The following is an 18,870-nucleotide window of genomic DNA, read 5'->3' on the forward strand; positions in this document are numbered from 1 at the left end:
AGGCTGATAAGAATTTTATTTCTTGATTAAGGGGCCTGATTTCCCCTAGAGCACAGATAATCCATCAGCTATGACACCCATTCAAAGATTGCTAAAGCTTCTCTGCAGCTTTGTGGAGCTCTTCAAAGTCCTTTGCACAGTAAGACGAAAAGCCAAAGTAAAAGCAGAAAAGCTGAGAAATCTTGAATTTTTACTGTGGGACAACATCAGATTCTATGCTTGCCAGATTCAGCTTTGCCAAAAATTAAGCACCAAATTTAAGAATTTATTTATACAAACACTGAATAAACAATGGGCCAAATCCCTTTGGTTTATGTGCAGGCTTTACTTTTGTCTTTGAGGAGGTAACATTGGCTCATTTTAGTGACACACTCACAGGAAGAGATGAGGAAAAAGATGTTGCTGCAAGTGACCATCTCTTACACTACTTTTTAAGAACTGGAGACGGATTCTGGCAGTACCAATGTACTGTAAAGGAAATTCTTGATGCCTACTGGAAGGGCATTTTTCTCCCATTAGAAAAATAATTTACATCTTAGAATAAATATAGCCAATATTTTTAAAAAAGGCATATTATTTTCTATTTAAATGCATTAAAAGAGAGAAAACTCTACACGTAGCTTCATGAAAATAGAAGTATTTTAAATGGACCATTAACACCTCTTATAAAGGCTACTTTTAAAATAGAAACTTAAACTGATTGGTCCTAAAGTCACCTCTGTCCATAGATGAACCAACCACAAGCTAAACATACAAAAAGCCCCTGATAAAATGTTCTAGCATCACTTTGCTTACAGAAGCTCACACAAGGCCAAACAGAAGAACCACACATTGTCCTTAACTCAGAGGTCCAAAGTGAGACAGACACCCAAATTAATCAGTCTTAGCATCCAATTTGATCATAACTTTGTCAAGATGCACCATAACTTTGTCTATAACAAAAACAACAATACTTCTGCCTTTTAAAACTTCACATTTTTTCCTGAAGTTTGCTTATTCTTGATCTAGTGGGTTCACCTGAACTGAAATAAGATACAAAGCTGTAAGTTTGCATGGCTTGCATAGTGAAATAAATACTTACCAAATGCTCCTTAAGTTTGGACAAAAATTTCTTCAGAATTTTGTCATGATGTTCCTGAAACCTCATCAGTTTTGGAAAACCAGGAATAAAAAAACCTAAGAAAAGAAGTTGGCCACTTAACAGGTATTTGTACTAGTAAATGACATTAAAAAAGCCATTAAGGCTCCAAGAACATTATCCTTCTATAAGACCACTGGATCTGAACAGATATTCATAACAATATTTTGATGTCTCTATACAGATATGCACACACTCCTGCCTAAATAGCTACAGTCAATGCATTCCCTTAGTGACAAATATTCCATCAGAATGACAAATGACAGCAGATCCATCAGTCCTACATTAGTCAAACCAATATAAGATCATGTGGAAACCACATTTATAATTATTCTTTAAAAGAAAACCAAAACAAAGAATTACAACTCTCACCCACTAAAATTGAAATTATAGCCCAGAAAATTCATGAAGGAAGGGCAAGCAGCATAGGTATCTACTAGAACTGTCTGCATTGAGGAAAAGACCATAAAAAGACAAGAGGGATATTCTAGCAAGACAAATATCATGATTATATCCTATAAGCAAAGACTGTCAGCTCACACAACTGAAACAAAGGGCATTAAAAGCCCTATCTAATTGCTTTAGTGATTACACATGGAAAATTCTAAGTCCTGAGGTATCAGCAGAGTTGAAGTTAAAAGAAACCTCCAATATATTCTAAGCAGTATGAAAACTGGAAGAACAAGTACAGACCCATAGCAGCCATGCAACTTTATTAAAGTCTCAAACTGAAAAGCAAACTCTTTCTAGTTCCAATTGTGCAATTCAGTGCACAGTCACTAAGACACAAGATTTAAAACCTCAGATTCACACAAGTTTAGTATTTCATAGATACAAATGCAAATTCTACAATACTTAAATGTCAGGTTGCATATTTGGAAATTTCAATAACACAGGCAAGGCATTTGGTTTTTTTCTTACTGTAAACAGTGACTACATCAAAGCTAATTAGCCATCAACAATAACAATAAAGGTTCTTTTTCCATGAAAAGTTGCTCTTTTACATTTACATACACCAACTCATTATCCTGAATTTTTAAGACTATAGAAAGATCATTGGAAAGAGCTTGCAAAAAAGCACATAATTTTCAGGGTCAGATGTCTGTATTTTATCATCTAGAGACTTTCCATCTTCCATACAATATGAAATACCAGAGAGGCCAAATTAATCTCTTTATTTTTAAGTAGTTTTATACTAGAAATTAGTCTGGCTAATGGGCTGCACCCAAAAACTATTCCAGGTTGCTGTATCACAGGTAAAATTGAAAAAAACCATGAAAAACCTTGTCTGTGGGGAGAAGCTTTTAACCATCCTAATCCTGCCAATATGATTCTAATTGAATTTCTTAGCCCACCCCCATGATTTCCATAGGCAGATGCCTATTTCAGACAAGTATCTGATGGTCAGTGGCATCAAGTGCAACTATACAAGTTTTTCTTCATGGATTTTGGCAATTTGGAATTGAAATTCCTTAAGCTTTAAAGACAGTGCTTTAAGCTACTTTCCCCAAAGAAGAACACAGAAAGTGCAAGCTGTAATATGACATCAGTTAAATCAGTCTCCTGAGTTTAAAGTTTCCTTTCCAGAATCTACAGTGATATTTACAGATGCACAGTGACATTTAAAACAGATAAACTCAAGGAATCACAGGAAATCCAGGTTGGACAGGACTTCTGGAGATTATATGGTCCAACCTGCTGAAAGCAGAACCTTAGACTAGTTGGCAACATTTAATAAATGATAAACTGGGAACATATGAGTTATAATTAAAGTTTTATCAACCTCTATAAATGCACACTTGCCTAACAGGCACTCCTGTTAGGAGTTTCAGTTTCAGTGTGTATAATAAAGCTGTGACACAATGGTTCATATGCTCTGTGGAGAAGCTCATCAAGCCTTGGGCTACTCAAAGCTCCCTCCTTTCTCTCCCATCACTTGACAGGTGTGTGACAGGAATAAAGGAGGGAAGGAGGGAGGTCTGCAACATCTCAAGCAACTCCTCTGCCTGTGTGTTTACCCTCTAGTTTATCATGCACATGATTTGGTAAATAAGGACCTGATTTTAACTTACTTCCCCCAAAGTAAGAATTTTCTGTGAGCTTTGAGGAGCTCAGTATTCTACATGGCTGCAGTTACACAGGTTTGGATTATTATGAAATTTATAGATTTTTTTTGTAAGATGTTTTTAGTCTGTGCTATCATTGTGTAAAGCTCCAAGAAAATCTTTTGACATTTGATGAACTCAAAATTTCATTTATGGACATTGACGTCAGATCACACTTTTTTTCCTCCCCGAGTTGATAGCTTTGCAGAACTGTAAACAGCAAAATAAAAAACTATCCCTTTGATTTGGGGGTGGAGAACATCCAGGAACAATGAAAAGTATGGGAAGGAAGATATCACAGAAGGAAAAATTCTTCAGCAGGCAAAAGCAGCTAGAACTTGTTGGAAATTTACTAAAAACCCCAAGTTCTGGATGACATTTACTTCTGCAGGCTTCCAAGAAGCACAGCTTTTCTAAATCACTAGAACTGCAACATCACAAATGTTTTGGAATTCTTGGACTTGTTCCATACCAACAGCCATGGAATATGCATAGATCATACTAAATCTGGCATGGAAAGAGAGAACCACCAATAACACAAGAGCAACAACACCATGAGGGCAGAAATTGTGTGAGGTACAGATAAAACTGAGAAGCCTGAAGTTCATGCCTAGACACAAGTCCATTTTTTACTGTAGATTCCTGTCCTGCCAAACGATAGCACAGCTGCAATATTACTTTACACATTCTGTATTAGGCTTCCACTGCTATTTTATTACTATATAGATGTCTACATTACCAGTTTTCAATTGGTTACATTCCCTGAGAGAATAAGAGAAGAGGAAACCATCTGATTTTCATTAAGAACTATTTGAAAGATATCACATATAAAAACCATTACTCTCTCTTATGGATGAGAGCTCAGTAACATCCAATACCTCCCCCAAGTATAAAGCTCTCATTATGGTTTAATTTTGACCAATCAGAACAGAACAGTTTCATTTTCAAATAATTTTCAGCTTAAATAGGCCAGGTTGAAACCTAAATACACTGACAGGAAACTCCATACCATGCATAGCGTGCTTTGGACCAGAGAGAAGTTTCACCAAGGCCCAGAAGGCATCTTCTTCATTCATGAACATCAGGAGCAAAGCTGTGATCTGGCTCATTCCCTGACAGTATCCAACTTCCTGGAAATCATACAGTGGAAATATTAAAATGCTGGAAACAAAAGCCTCATAGACATGAGCTTCTAGCTTTTCCTTGAGTTAGTGGAGGAAAGATGATGCCTGTCCTGATAGCAAAGCTTCCTACCAAACACACTTCATATTTAAACATTAAAAATATTGATAGATAGAAGGGATGATGCACAACCCTCCAACTGCAAAGTAACCTGGAAGTATTGATTGCTCATTAGAACTCACTACTGATGAACAAAATCCTTGGTCAGTACTAATATGTTCAAGTTACTGTATCATCTTTTTGTCCAATGGATGCATTTCTCATTTAGTTGCAATTTGGGGTGTTTTATGGAGGGTGAGAGCATCTGGCTTTGTTCTTGTTTACAGTCAGGGCACCATCTGATAAACACAGGATTTTTTAACAGTGACCTGTAACTATAAACTTGCTCAAGTTTAGCAGCCCAATAGCAAGCAACTGTAATAAACCCAAAGAAAAAATTTATTGTTCCAAAACTGAACTTGAGTACTTCCTCTGCTATTAATTTTGGGTTTTATGGCAGGAACCAGCTGTCACTATCATTCAGCTGCAAAGATAACCCCATCAATAAAGTATTTGTAAGGACAATTACTTAATTGTAGAGTAAGTTTTTTCAGGTTTACAAGTTCTTAGCACAACTTTGTTCTAGAGATAAAAACAAAGCAGAAGAACTGCTACACATTAAGAGGAAAAATACATCAAGAAGTGCAAAATAACTTAAGAAGTGCAAAATAAAAACTTCCCTATAATATTCTCATCATTACACTTTGATTTTAAACATAATTATTCATGCAACTTGAAAATACCAGTCCAATATTTTCTACGAGGTAGAAAAGGTCAGACAGAAAGGTTACATTCCTAGAAATCTGAAAAAATCCAAACCAACCAGTATTTAATTCAACTGCTTTAATTTCTCTTTCCTCTTCTAAAGTTAACATATTTTATATTGACTTATGGGGAGTTGCTGATGGATATGAAATGGAAGATGCACAGAAATGCTCAAAATGGGCCCAAGGAATGAGGGAATAGTTAAACCACAGTTAAATGTGGATATGAAGGCATTTCTTTTTCTTCTATTTTTAGCACAGTCAAAAGACATTACAAAATACATAAGCTTCTAACCCTTACAGTCTGGGAACCATACTCTAATAAATCCCATTCAGGACTGCAGCCAAGACCAAGCACTAATGTAAAGATGCAACCTTTTAAACTAATTCAAATTTTTTTAACCTTTCAGGTTATTAAAAAAAATTATGAAATACACCTGTGGACTCCAACATGTGTCTTTCTGCAGTATTTTCCTCCCCATCATTCAAATGAAAGGGAGGCAGATAATAGAATGGGGGAAATATCAGTCACATAACACTCCAGCACAGCACAAATTCATTATTATTACAAATTGTAAGCATAGTTCAGTCTGTCCAATAAAACTCATAATTCAGATGCTTTATTTACTCAAAATATGTCAATAAATAATTTTTTTCTATGTACTTCTAAAGGTCTCTGAAATGTTTGTTGGTTTTTTAGGGAGAAAGAGATGCAAGTTATTATCTTAGAGCACATTTAGAGAAACCAGATTTAAGTGTGAAGGAACACAGCTTACCGTATTATATATGGAATATGCAGCTAAAATATGGAACAAAGATTGTTGCCTGGAGAAATAAGAGCAGAAAATGAGAAAACTATAGTATTATCTTTTGTAAAAACAGAAAAACATAGAAGTAGTGAACTGCATTTTGGAAACGTTTTCCCAATTTAACTTGTCTAGCACTAAAGAACAGGATAAACCACATTTGACAACAATAAGTGCTTCTGATTTGAAGCCTATTTTGTAATTAGCACCTTATGATGTTTTACACATTGAAATGTTTCAAAAAGTATCAATACCCTTTAGAAGAGAGTAGTGACACATCATGACTTTTACAGACAGGTAAAGTGAAACATTGCATGGGTGACATTTCAAACACTGATTTATTCTGAATGCCAAAATTTAAACTCCCCAAACTTGTTTTCTGTGCTTGCAGAACACTAACAGCTGTTACTGATTCCAAACAGAGATGTAGAAGTGAAGATGTGAAATACACAAAGGTGTCTTAATCTTGGCACTGAAATTAAAGTCTGCTCTAGTGACTGCTACTGTCAAACTGAAGTAAAACAATATTAACTCTGGCTCAGCAGCCTGTGCTCAACTCTCTGTTGATCTCTGGGTATTTCAGAGCTAGAATTACAAAAAAGCTTTGTAGAGGTCCCTTGCTTTCTGTAAAAGTCTAACTTGTGATGGTAGCCAGACAAAAAGCCCCAAACCACACCAAACCAGCCAGCATCACTCTGCTCTTTTCAAGTAGTGTATGAAACAATGGTGAAGGGCTCTCATAATCAACTTTTAAACTCACAGCTACTTTTTGTCACCTGCTCAGGAGAGAATCTGAATACCTGAATGCCTATTTTCATCTAAAAGTAAAACTGCTAAAATTTAACAGCAGAGTTTTGCATATTGTCCTTTTTCTGTCCAGTGAAATTTTCTCCCTGTTACTAATCAATGAATGGAAAGAGATATTAGCAGGCTAAAAAAAAAAGAAAAAAAGAAAGCATAAGCCAGAAGGCGCTTATTTTCATTTGGGAAGAAAATTTATATTTGGAGAATTTTATCAAAACATCTGCATTGTGGCATTTTGGTTCATCCTGTTGCAGAACTGAAGTTTAGCCATTCTCCAGTAACCAAAGAAGAGTGTAACAAGGTACTAGAGTTTAATCTGGAGCCTCATTTTACAATGACAAACTAACAGGTCCCCAGTGAACACAGGAACCTCCTGTACCCTCAGCTGACCACGTGAAACTGAGCACAGGAGCTCAATCTCATTCACAGCTCCCTACACAGAATAACAGTGACTTCAGCATTATTTACACTAGATGGTAGCACTGAAGACCTGGAAAAGAATGAACCTTCAAAGACATACAGTCTTCTTAAAAGTCAAACAAGCAATTGACTCACCCAGGGGACTTTATTTCATTGCTATGTGAAACGATTTCTGAATTTTTCATCGAGGCATTGCTGGAAATGCATAATATATGTACAGTAACTCTGAGATCTGCTCCAAGTGTGAAATTGCTTTAGGCAGCCAAAGGCTTTCCTGTGGAGGGCATGGTTACACCAGCCACAGGGACTGGAGCTGGCTCTGCTTGTGTTAACCCCAAACTGAACAGGCAACGAGCTCCTGTTGACATCTAAAATGTGTGCACAGAACACAGAGAGGCCTGAGCAGCACAGGCACTGCCAGCCCTGGATCAGAACTGCACTGGCTGCATGGAACCATCTCAGCCTGGGAATCTCTGCTCTGTGCTCCTTCCTTACAGCCTTCAAAGAAATTCCCCTGATTCAGGATTTTTTCCACAAAATATCCAGAATAATAACGTAAGAAAATATTTCTTTTATTATCACATTAAAGCCCACAGCTCTGAGTATCACTTTTTGAGAGCAGCAGACTACCATAAAATCTTCTTTGGCAAGAAAAGGAGATTAAAAACTGAACTAATACAGAGACAGAAGGGGAAAAATACCCTCTTCTTCTCAGCAGGGTGCTGATGCTGCAAGCAAGTAATAATACTGATGTTTGCATTCCCACTTTTTTCACTATTAAGCATTTTTAAAGATGACAGCTGCCTAATATTCCTCCTCCAGTGGCAGCAAAAAAATATAACGAAACAAAACATTTTGAAGAAATCCAAAAGCATTATGGCTGGTAGTTGTAAATAAATGCTCACTCACAAAAAGACTGCTTTATTTGGTTCTGAATTAGATAATGGGAGAATACAAAATCCAAAGGAAGGCTAAAATCTGTGGGGAGATGGAGGTTGACTTACTTCACACCGTATCTGTCCCGGAACATGATGTTGTCTCTGTACGTGCGATTCACATCGAGGTCAATTTGCCGAATATCTGGTGAGCACCCTCGTGCTTGATACTTCAATTTCTGGGAGTACAGGAAAGAACAGAGGTTTAAAATTGTGAACTCTAAAAGAGCAGAAACCTGCTTGACTGTACAGCTGTGTTGAATTAATTGCCATCATGGGATTTAAAACAATACAGAATAGCAACTCACAAGATTAACAGTTTTAATTTCCAAAATAAGTGTGTACATCGTCAAATTCTATGAGTCAGAGAAACAGCCACAGAGTAAACATGCAGAAAGACCCATCCCATAATACACATTTTTTTGACACATCATTTACAACCCATATTTAAGGCTGCTTCAGCATTTTAAATTTCTTATTGTCATGTCTGAGGCAAGTACAGCACTAGAGAAAGTTAAATCTCAGGAACAAGAACCTGAGATGCAAATGCTCTAGACTAGGCTTTAAGGAAATGATTTAGTGTGCTTTTCATACTTCTCCTGTCTTTTTCTCTAGCAGAAGTAATAGCTACATAGCTGCCAGTTATTATCTAAATACAGATAATGGACATTTCTCTAGTAATTTCCTGTCTTTCTGTTTTAATCTAATTTAGCTGTAGAATATGTCTACTTTAGCACTTGCTTTAGTGTTTTATAATTAAATCCATTTTTGTAATTGAGTACTTATGAAACCTGCACAGGTTTAGACTGACACCTTATTTTTTGCACTTACAATAATTTTCTCTTGACTCTCATTCATTTATTCTCACTTCTGTCAGTAAATTTGAGTTTGCAAGACCCTGGATTCAATGTGGTATTTTTAAAACATTACTTCTGACTATTAGAGAATACCACAGAGAAGCAAAAGGCAAAACTCTATGGACTCTGGTTGCAAGAATACAAGAATAAAGTAAAAAATGATCCGAACAAAGGGCTCAAACAGGGAACAATAACATGCATCAAGTCTGTTGAACACAACCAGAAGCTTTAGGCACATGAGGAATTACTTGTAAGTCATTGAACCAACATAACACTAACCACAATCTCAGCTATGTGCACCATCAGTACAATTTCAACTGAACACCCAGAATTATTTGTCCCCCAGACAGACAGAAAAGCAGCAAAGGGAAAATTTCTAGTTTTAAACACCTATGGATGGAATATAGGAAAAGAAGCACCCTAAGCCCATGCAATCTCTCACATGTGAAAGAACAGAAAGATACCAAAAGTTTGAGAAACAGGAAGGACAGAAGGTTAAGAACTGAAATTTCCCCTGCAAAGTGAACTGAAAGAAGCTATTTGACCTACAATAAACATTTATTATCCTTCTGACTTTAAGGTGTGCAGTTTGTAAGTGACACTTGCAGTGAACAGTGTTAGTATCACTTCAGAAAATAGGAAAATAGAGAGCAGCAAGATGAGTATATCACAAATAAATCAGATAATGATGGAAGAAACTCTTTCTACTTCTGTATCTGAAGTACAAACATTTCTTTGTTTTGCATTGAGCATTAGATGACATCAATAATTCCTGAAGATTATTTCACCTATTTTTAAATGCTACTAATTTTACTTGGCATTCTTTCTCACAACTACATTATTCACATAACCTGTTTTACCTCCTTTGGATCTCCCACTAGTCTTATTGAGGAACTTAAAATATAACAGTCAGAAAAAGCAGCCTGTTGGACTACAGAGCAAGAAATATGAGGAAGGTAACAGACACCAAAATTTAGATAACATCAATACCAACACCAATCTTCTTTCTTAAGAATCCTCATCTACTGAGACTCAACCTCAGCTCAGCTCTTGAATACACAGCCTTTTTCCTAGTTAAAACAAGCAAGAGAGTGCAGTGTAATTTCTAATTAATTTGTTTAACATTGCATAACAGCAAAGGCTTGATAAAGCCTCTAGCTTTAGTATCTGATATTTTTAAATTAATATTAAGTAGAAATTCTACAAACTCACATTATAAAAGTCTTTCATTTCTTCTTTCATCTTCGGAACATCAAGCAACAAAGACCAGACTTGCCCTCTCAACTGCAGTGGGATCCCTTTATAAATTCTCCTATGAAACTGCAAAAACAGAAAAGAAGGTAAAAATGCAGCCCAATTTACAATGCTCAGAATAAAAGGAATAGTGATGCACAACATGCTGAAGAGAAAAATGGAATTACACCAAGCACCCTAGGAAAGGGATGACCTGCTGGGGACAGAGTGTTCCAGTGTATTTTGAACAATGTGTCCAGCAATGACATTTGGGACCTCTTGCCAGAATCCAGAGGCACAGGGACAAAATAGACACATAGGCCAAACCATCCCAGGTGATGTTTTCAAGCCAGGACTTTTGCATGTAGGAAGGTTCTATCAAAATTGTATCACCTTTGCTCAGCAAATGTTGTAATTTAGATCCCAAAAATTAGATTCTTAGCAACGCTATTTCAGGATAAGCCACAAATAACTCACTGTAATTGCAGCCTATAAATAGAAATAGCAAAAAAGCAAGCAGCAAAATCACAAAGCTCTAAAAATTATCGTAAAAACCCAAAAGCAGAACTGATTTTTGAATTCCTTTAAAACTGTGACAGTATGCTCAAATGTATGTGTGCAAGGAAACAAACCTTTTGTGAGACCACAAAAAACCACAATGTGCCATTTCTAAAGCTGACAGATCTCACATTCTATTTCTAAACTAATAATCAATCTCCTACATGCATATTAAAACATTTGCAAAAAAAACCAACAAAAGAACACAAAAAGGTGTTATCATCTTTGAAGACATATCTAAGACAAGGAATATTAAAAAGACAACTGTGACACAGAAAATGAACCTTTCTGAAATTATGTTTTTACCATTATTTTAATGATTACACAGGGAGACAATTAGGTTTAAAAGAGAACAAACCACAGACAACCACTCTCCAATTTTTTCTTCATGTTTATCCCACAATGGAAGTTAGACCTTAAAAATTTCAGTTGACAAAGCTACCACTTCCTTTAAACATTTTTATAAAAGTTATGTTTGCAGTAAGAAATAGTTTAAAAGCAATGTCCTCCTCAAAGACAGGGCTGTTTTTCTTTTCACATATTTCACATCTCCAGTTTTGGGAAATTAATGAACCCCTCATTGCAGTGTATTTCCAACCCTCCTGCCATTTGGAATATATCAGATCTTTAAAGGTGTCTTTAATGCCAGCAAGGATTTGTGTCTGGATTGCAGAATCTCTAACTCTTGCACAAGTAAGGTTATGAGTTTCTTTCCTTGTTCCTTTTTCAAATGAAAAACATAAACTTGTATAAGATACAACAGCCATCCTGGAGGCTGTCCACAAAAAAAATGTTGTGCTTCATGAAGAAAACTTTGCTGCATTAACACAAAGAATGCTAAAGCAGCAACACTTGCAGTGTGAGCACAGCTGTGCCAGTAGAGTTTTTTCTGTAAAGATGAAGAACAACATACAGAGCTCCAAAGCAGCCTTCTCTACAGATGGATACCCTGAGCTCAGGTCACACAGGATTTCAGTGTGTGCCAACCCAGACACAAAGGTACCTGCTTGTGGGAGAGAAGAAAATTCAGTCTTTTGAAAGCCAAACACCCCCAACTGCAGAGGAGTTGTCCTAGGAAGAGATTAGCCTGTCTACTAGAAAGCAGAATGAGCCAAATTTGCAACATCTTTTCTGGAAATTTGGAAGAAAACTATGGAAAAAAACATGCAGTAATCTATGTCCTCAGTGACAGGTAGTTTTATTCCTCAGACCCATGTGCAGCAACAGAGTACCTTCACAACAAACATTTTTGTCAGCTCATTATCATTTTGTAACTCATTTTCAAATGTCTCCAAGAACAAAAGGTTATTAATGAAGACAACTGGTTGAAAAATAAATTCTCAAGACTACTGTTGTCGTATAAATTAATATTTTGGGAGAAGGTCAGGTAGATATAAAAGGCCAGAAATAATCCTTTATAATAATAGCTTCTTACCCAAACAGAATTATAACAATTCAAACTATCTATCCAAATTGTGGAGCTGTTCAGGATTTTTTTGGAAAATAAAACTGAAGGAGATGAATCTCTAGTTTCAGAGGAGTTCATGGCATTTAAAATTTTCCCATCTTCTGCACTGTCTAGATTGAAACAGCCAAATGCTAGAAGAGCTCTTAAAACAGTAAGTAAAAACTGAGTGAACTGAGAGAGAGAACTGTGGAAGCACTTTTCACAGAAAAGTTTGAAAAGTGAGTTGCAAACATAACTTTATGAAGAACAGAAAGGACAGAGAGGTGAACAGTTTCATCAGCCAACTACAGCTATGCAAAAAAAAAAAAAACCACAGCAGGAAAGCAAACATTTTTAGTAGCTAAGTTCTGAATTGTTGCACTACCTGGCAGAATAAACCCAAAGAACATTCACAGCTTCTTGCAAACCATTTTAGATCTGTGTTCAACTGACTCTGCTGCTCCATCTCTTCTTTTATTGAGGCAGAGAAAAAGCTCTCAGTCATCCCAAGTCATTACCAGATCCTGCCTACAGACGCAGCAGAACACAAAACCAAAGACTTTCACTATCTGATATAGAGGAGAGAAATGTCAGTCTGGCATGGGCTTCAGTGCACAAACAAGAACATGGAAACGAGTGTGAAAAATTTCATATCTAATGGAAAACTGAGAGGAGTGGCTGATACACCAAGAGGGCTCTGCTGCCACCCAGAGGGATGTTAACAAGCTGGAGACATGGGCTGCCAGGAACCTCACAGAGTTCAACAAGGAGAGGTGCAAAGTCCTGCACCTGGGAAAGAACAACCCCAGGCACCAGAACATTCCAGGGGTCACCAGCCAGAAAACAGCTCAGAAGAAAAGGATCTGGGGGTCCTGGTGGACACCAAGCTGAGCAGGAGCTGGGGCAGTCCCCTTGAAGCAAAGATGACCAGTGGTATCCTGGGCTGCACCAGACAAAAGCATTCCCAGCAGGCTGAGGGAGGGGATCCTTTCCCTCTGCTCAGCACAGTGAATCCAGCTTGTCACACTCATTTTTTCTGAAAAATCCCTTCACCCAGGAGTTTCTCCTGGGAAGCTGAGAAGCCTCAGAGAAAAAGGAAAACAATTCTTATCTCATTTGCTTCTCCTGTGTTGTGCTCATGTGGAATGTGTTTGGAGATTGTTTACCCACAGGTGATTGTTTCATTGGTTTCATGTGAATTGTTTGGACTTATTGGCCAATCAGGGCCAAGCTGTGTTGGGGCTCTGGAGAGAAACATGAGTTTTCATTATTATCTTTTTAGCCTTCTGTAAGTATCCTTTCTGTATTCTTCAGTATAGTATAGTATTCTTTAACATAATATAGTATCATGAAGTAATAAATTAACTTTCTGAGAACATGGAGTCAGATTCACCATTCCTTCCTGCCACAAGGGACCCCACAAATACAATACCAGTTCTCAATACAAGACAGACATGGACACATTGCAAAGGGCTACAGAGATGATGAAACTTCACCACCTCTGCCATGAGGAGAGGCTGAGAGGGCTGGGACTGTTTAGCCAGGAGCAAAGAAGGCTCAGGGGGATCTGATCAATTTGTCTGTAGCACCACCCTGAAGGGAGAGTGGAAAAAGGACAGAGCCAGGCTCTGTTCAGTGCTGCCCACTCACACAACCAGAGGCAATGGGCACAAACTGAAACAGTGGAGATTCCCTTTGAACATCAGGAAACACATTTTCACTGTGAGAGTGACAGAGCAGTGGCACAGATCACCCAGTCAGGTTGTGGTGTCTCCAACCTTGGAAATCTCAAAAGCCATCAGGACATGGTTCTGGGCAGCTCAAGCAAGTGCTGGACCAGGTGACCTCCAGAGGCCCCTTCCAAGCCCAACCTTTCTGTGACCCTGTGCAATGCTGCAGTTTTGTGAAAATGACACAGCTGTGCTTGTGCTGCATCTTGGGGAGTGATGGGGGGGAACTCACACACACTTGACTGCAAAATTCATGTCTGATAATCATTCAGTCACCAAACAGTTAAAGAAAATATAAATGAGCACACTGATTACTAGCTAGCTGAATGTCTTTACCATAAGCACCATGCTAGTGCCCTCTGCTGTCTTTTATGTCCTTATGTAATACCAGGTAAAACATCTGCTGAGAAATGCTGCTTGTATCTGTATACTTGCAGAATTCTCATCTACTTTCCTGCTCCCTCTGAATTAATAATTAAAACAGAAAGTAGAAATTACAGGAAGTTACTTTTTTCTTGTGCTTCTAGGAAGATGAAATAGTGAGTAATTGTAAATAATTTATGCAGATTAAGGCTTTCTTAAGATCATCACTCAGAACAAAGCACAAATACATAAACAGAGTTCAGATAAAAAGACAAATCTATAAAGATATTCATCATTCAAAGAATGGGGCTATGGGATCTGGGATGTTCCCATCAGCACAGGACATCGAAAAAAGAAAGTGTTGCTCAATACATATGATTATATAAACACAGGATACATAAAAATACAAGTTTAAATTCTGTAGCACATCTAAGCTGATATTCAGACAAGGACAGCAGTCAAACTCCTGCAATTACTAGTAAGATTGTTGATCCTAAAGTAGGTTAGGTGGGAGAAGCTGACACTAAATGAGGCCCCATCGTGTGGGAATTCAAAGAAGCTTCTCATGTAAAAACAAACTGGACTATAAATACTCTGAATATACAGAATGAACTAAAACCCTTACAAAGCAAGAAGACAAAAAAAATTTTTAGCTATCATCTCAATGAAGGCCATAATGTCCAACATGCAAAAACACCTGGAAAAAAACTTCCCCTTCTTTGCCTGGCCCCCATCGCTCCAGTTCACGAACCCAACTGGTTTCTGGAAAGAGAAATGAGGCCACTGTCACACAGCACTGGCCTGAAGAGTGGCAACTGGCCTCATTGCTCCTGCAAGATATAAAGTTGGTTTTCTTGAAAATAAAACTTTCTCAGCTGTCAGGCAGAGCTGCACAAGTAGCAAAGGGACTCCGCCACCTCAAAAAGAATCCGTGATGAGAAGCATAAGAATTAAAATCTGAAGTCTCACAAGAAAGTATATTTATAATGAAAAGAAAATATATTTATAAAGGCTGCTGCCTTTAGAGGTTCTTCAGCTTCTGTGGGTTGTAAAAAAGGAAGAAAAAGTGCAAACAGAAGAGTTGCTCCATCTCATTGAAAAATCTCAGGAATGCAAAGAGGGTTCTTCATTAAGGCTCTGTGTTCAGACTCCAAACGAACTGGAGACTTGACTATTACACTGTGTGTGAATGCCAGAACAGCTGGAAATGGCAGCTACCCTGATTGTTTCTCTTCTTCCTTTCCCCTTCAATTTAGGCAACTTCAATCACAGATAGATGAAGGCAGACAGGGAAAGACAGAAATACTTTGGTGGAAATACTCAAATGGGAATACAACATATAACAGTTTTATTTAATCTTTCCTGAAAGTTATGATCATACTAAGCCAGGAAGGATTTACTATCTGTGGGTGGTTGATTGTACCCTGAACTACTAAGCAGTAGAATACAAATAGGAAATAAAAGCACAAACAGAGAAGGACCATGCTGAAACACAAACTTTGCTGCCCTGTGACACTTCCTGCATAAGAAATGACTGATGGGGAGATGAAAGCTTTATTTTGACAAATATCAATCAAGCAAAGACACCAGGGCAGTTCCACACTTCAGAGTGGTATCTGTAAGAACCATGACAACTCCACTGAAAGAGATGCCTAAATAACCACACAGGAATCAAGGAGTTTTATATACAAAGCGCAAGTCAGACAAAAGCACCAGGAGGCCTTTATGAACGAACAGGAGTGCCTGGACAATCTCAAACAGAAAAAGGAAGCTTATGGGGAAGAAGCAAGGACAGGCAGTTTGGAGGAATACAGAGAGATTGCCCAAGCAGTCAGGGATCAGTTGGAGAACTGAAGCCCTGGTGAGATCAAATCTGGTCAAGGACATAAAGGCAACAAGAAAACCTCCCACATAAGGAAGAAATTCTTCCCTGTGAGGATGGTGAGACCATGGCACAGGTTCCCACAGAAACTCTGGCTGCCCCATCCCAGCAAGTGTCCAAGGCCAGGTTGGATGGAGCTCTGAGGAAGGTGGCCCTGCTCATGGCAGGGGGCTGGAACTTGATGATCAATGAGGTCCTTTCCACCCCAGGCCATTCAATGATTCTGTGACTCTACATTGTTATGGAGCTGTACATGGGCTCACTTTATTACATCATACTTCAATAACTCTCAACTATTACCCAAATACGGTAGAGCCTGGCACATTTCTGCTCTCAATATGACAATTCTTCCATCTTTTTCCAGTTCCTCATAGGCATACATTTCTAATCTCTATTCCCCACCCCATCTTTTTTACAAGGTTTAGCACAAGAGTTCTAATGGCGAAACAGTATGAAGTTTTCAGATGCCTCATCTATTTCTTCTTTCTCTTTCTTTCTTTCTTTCTTTCTTTCTCTTTCTTTCTTTCTTTCTTTTCTTGTGTATTTATAGATATGTATATATTCTGCATCTCAAATGCACACACACACTCACCACTGTGTTAATGTTTTCTCATTCATTTTCTTTGGGAAGTTATGATAGAAAAAAAAAATCAGAAGCAGCCTATAGGCAGCTCTGCAAGAGTACTGAATGAAAACTGTAGTTTGCAATTAAGCATATGACAGTTTGGGATAATGGAATCAAATATAAGGATTCATTTATAGTATGTGTACAGTATGAACAGATTCCTTCAAGGCAAAGCTCTCTCAGCTGTATATTATGAAGGCTCATCACAAACAGGCTGTCCAAAGTCCTGTATTTTGTACAATACCTGCAGTATACTTGGGACCATCACTTTCTCTCAGTCTCCCTTCCTTCCTACTTAAGAACACAATCATGTCTCAAATGTGCCATTTTCCAAAACCAAACCATCAGTACAATTATAATCTATAATCCTATAACACTGTTACTGTTGCTGTTGCTGCAATGTTCCCTTCAGTGCTGTTTCTAAAGAACATTCATTTCAGGAGCAGCCTGACTGCACAGAAACCATGGCAGTGTCAGGTGATGTGAGTCTTGTAACACACAGGTTGTTCATTTTCTTTAGCAATTTGTTCTTCTAACATTAACCACTTTATCCAGTCAAGTAAAGACAGAAAACAAGACTCAGGAACTGTTCCTGCAACTACTCCTTCCATGCTTCATGAATGTGAGCTTGGAAAGCTGGTGCATTCTTCCAACACACTTCCAGATAAAAATTGCCTTTAATTGTGAGTTTTGCACAGCTCTGAGAACATGGCCAGGCTTTCCATAAAGAGCAGTGACAAACAATGTCTGACTTTCCACTGGATGCTCAGGAGGAGGAGTCAGCTGATTCTTTATTGTGTATCTTCTGGTTCACTTAGCACATTAAGAGGTGAGATAGCATAAGGAAAACACCCTTGTTTTTTAAACCTCATGTGCTTCACTAGAGTTCCACAATGAGTGACTTTTTTTCCTAGCCTCAAGGGAAGTTCATCCCTTTATGAACATATTGAATTATTCCGGCCCCTATTTATAGTTCAGCCTATAATTTGTTACATGAACTGAAACTCTTTCTGCTCAGCTGATCTGCCAGACCTTCTGCATGCCTGGTGAAGAGAAGATTATTTATTTAAGTCACTGTCTCGTGGACTGATGTCACCAATGGCTGAAGAGCACAACCACTGCTGCTTAGATGACACGTGGTTATTGGGTTACCTAAAAGGTCACATTTAACATTCTCTTTGCAAATAAAGCAGCTGTTATGGAGGGTTTTTTTATTGTCTCTTTGACTTGGGAACATATTTGATCTTAAAATCTCCTTACTGCTACATTAACAGAACAAGAAACAAAGTCACAACAGTTAAGAACCCTATTTTCTCCTCCCAGACAAAATGGCAGGACAGAAAGTAAGATTATAAGAAAAACTTTGGGAACAAGTAATTATTTTTCATGCATTCACATCATATTTTAAGGAAATGAACTTTCTAGATTCTGAGCTATACCAACAGAAGTCCCAACAGAAAGGCAAAGACAGCTTGTGTTAAGCTGTCATGTGTTAAAACAGCTTAACACAAGTCCTAAGTTGTGTTGAAGAGTAGAAGGAATCTGAATTTGGGATTCTGTGCCATTATCCACCAAACAGCCACAAGAGCAGCTATGAAAACCCTCCCAGAGCCCAGTGCTGGGAATACAACCTCTCCAGCAAATTTTTTTCCAGCTGAAATTCTTCCATGATTTTAAGATGACCAAGACCACAATTCCAGCAAATAAACTGGTTACATGAAGTCCCCACCTAGCTTTTAAACCAAGTAAAAGAATTTAGCATTTAATGGCACACCTGACATGACCGACTCTGTCCACAGATCATTCTGCACACATGAATACACTGAACACAATTCCTTCCATTTGATCACCAATTTTGTTGGGTAAGTACTATTGGGTTATTAGGTATTACTGCATTTTGGAAGAACAAAAAACTTTATTTTTTCAGTTTGGGGTTTGGTTTTTTTTTCAGATATCAAACACAGGCAATCGAATTTCAGGGT

The 18,870-nt window shown here is 37.9% G+C and overlaps 1 protein-coding gene across 3 annotated transcripts in view; it reads right to left on the minus strand.

Annotated features, from left to right (window-relative positions):
• The window catches only part of USP6NL (USP6 N-terminal like), a 106,597-nt gene that overhangs the window by 15,772 nt on the left and 71,955 nt on the right, over positions 1-18,870 (minus strand). For all 3 annotated transcript variants that reach the window (XM_014309180.2, XM_031061314.1, XM_031061315.1), the window contains exons 6-10: positions 10,263-10,370; positions 8,263-8,372; positions 6,005-6,053; positions 4,253-4,373; positions 1,082-1,176 (exon numbers count right to left, since the gene is read on the minus strand). In XM_014309180.2, coding sequence (XP_014164655.1) covers positions 1,082-1,176; positions 4,253-4,373; positions 6,005-6,053; positions 8,263-8,372; positions 10,263-10,370 — 483 coding nt within the window. The remainder of the gene's footprint in view (positions 1-1,081; positions 1,177-4,252; positions 4,374-6,004; positions 6,054-8,262; positions 8,373-10,262; positions 10,371-18,870) is intronic.

The sequence above is a fragment of the Geospiza fortis genome, unplaced genomic scaffold (assembly GCF_000277835.1).
Source record: "Geospiza fortis unplaced genomic scaffold, GeoFor_1.0 scaffold428, whole genome shotgun sequence".
NCBI classification, from domain to species: Eukaryota; Metazoa; Chordata; class Aves; order Passeriformes; family Thraupidae; genus Geospiza; species Geospiza fortis.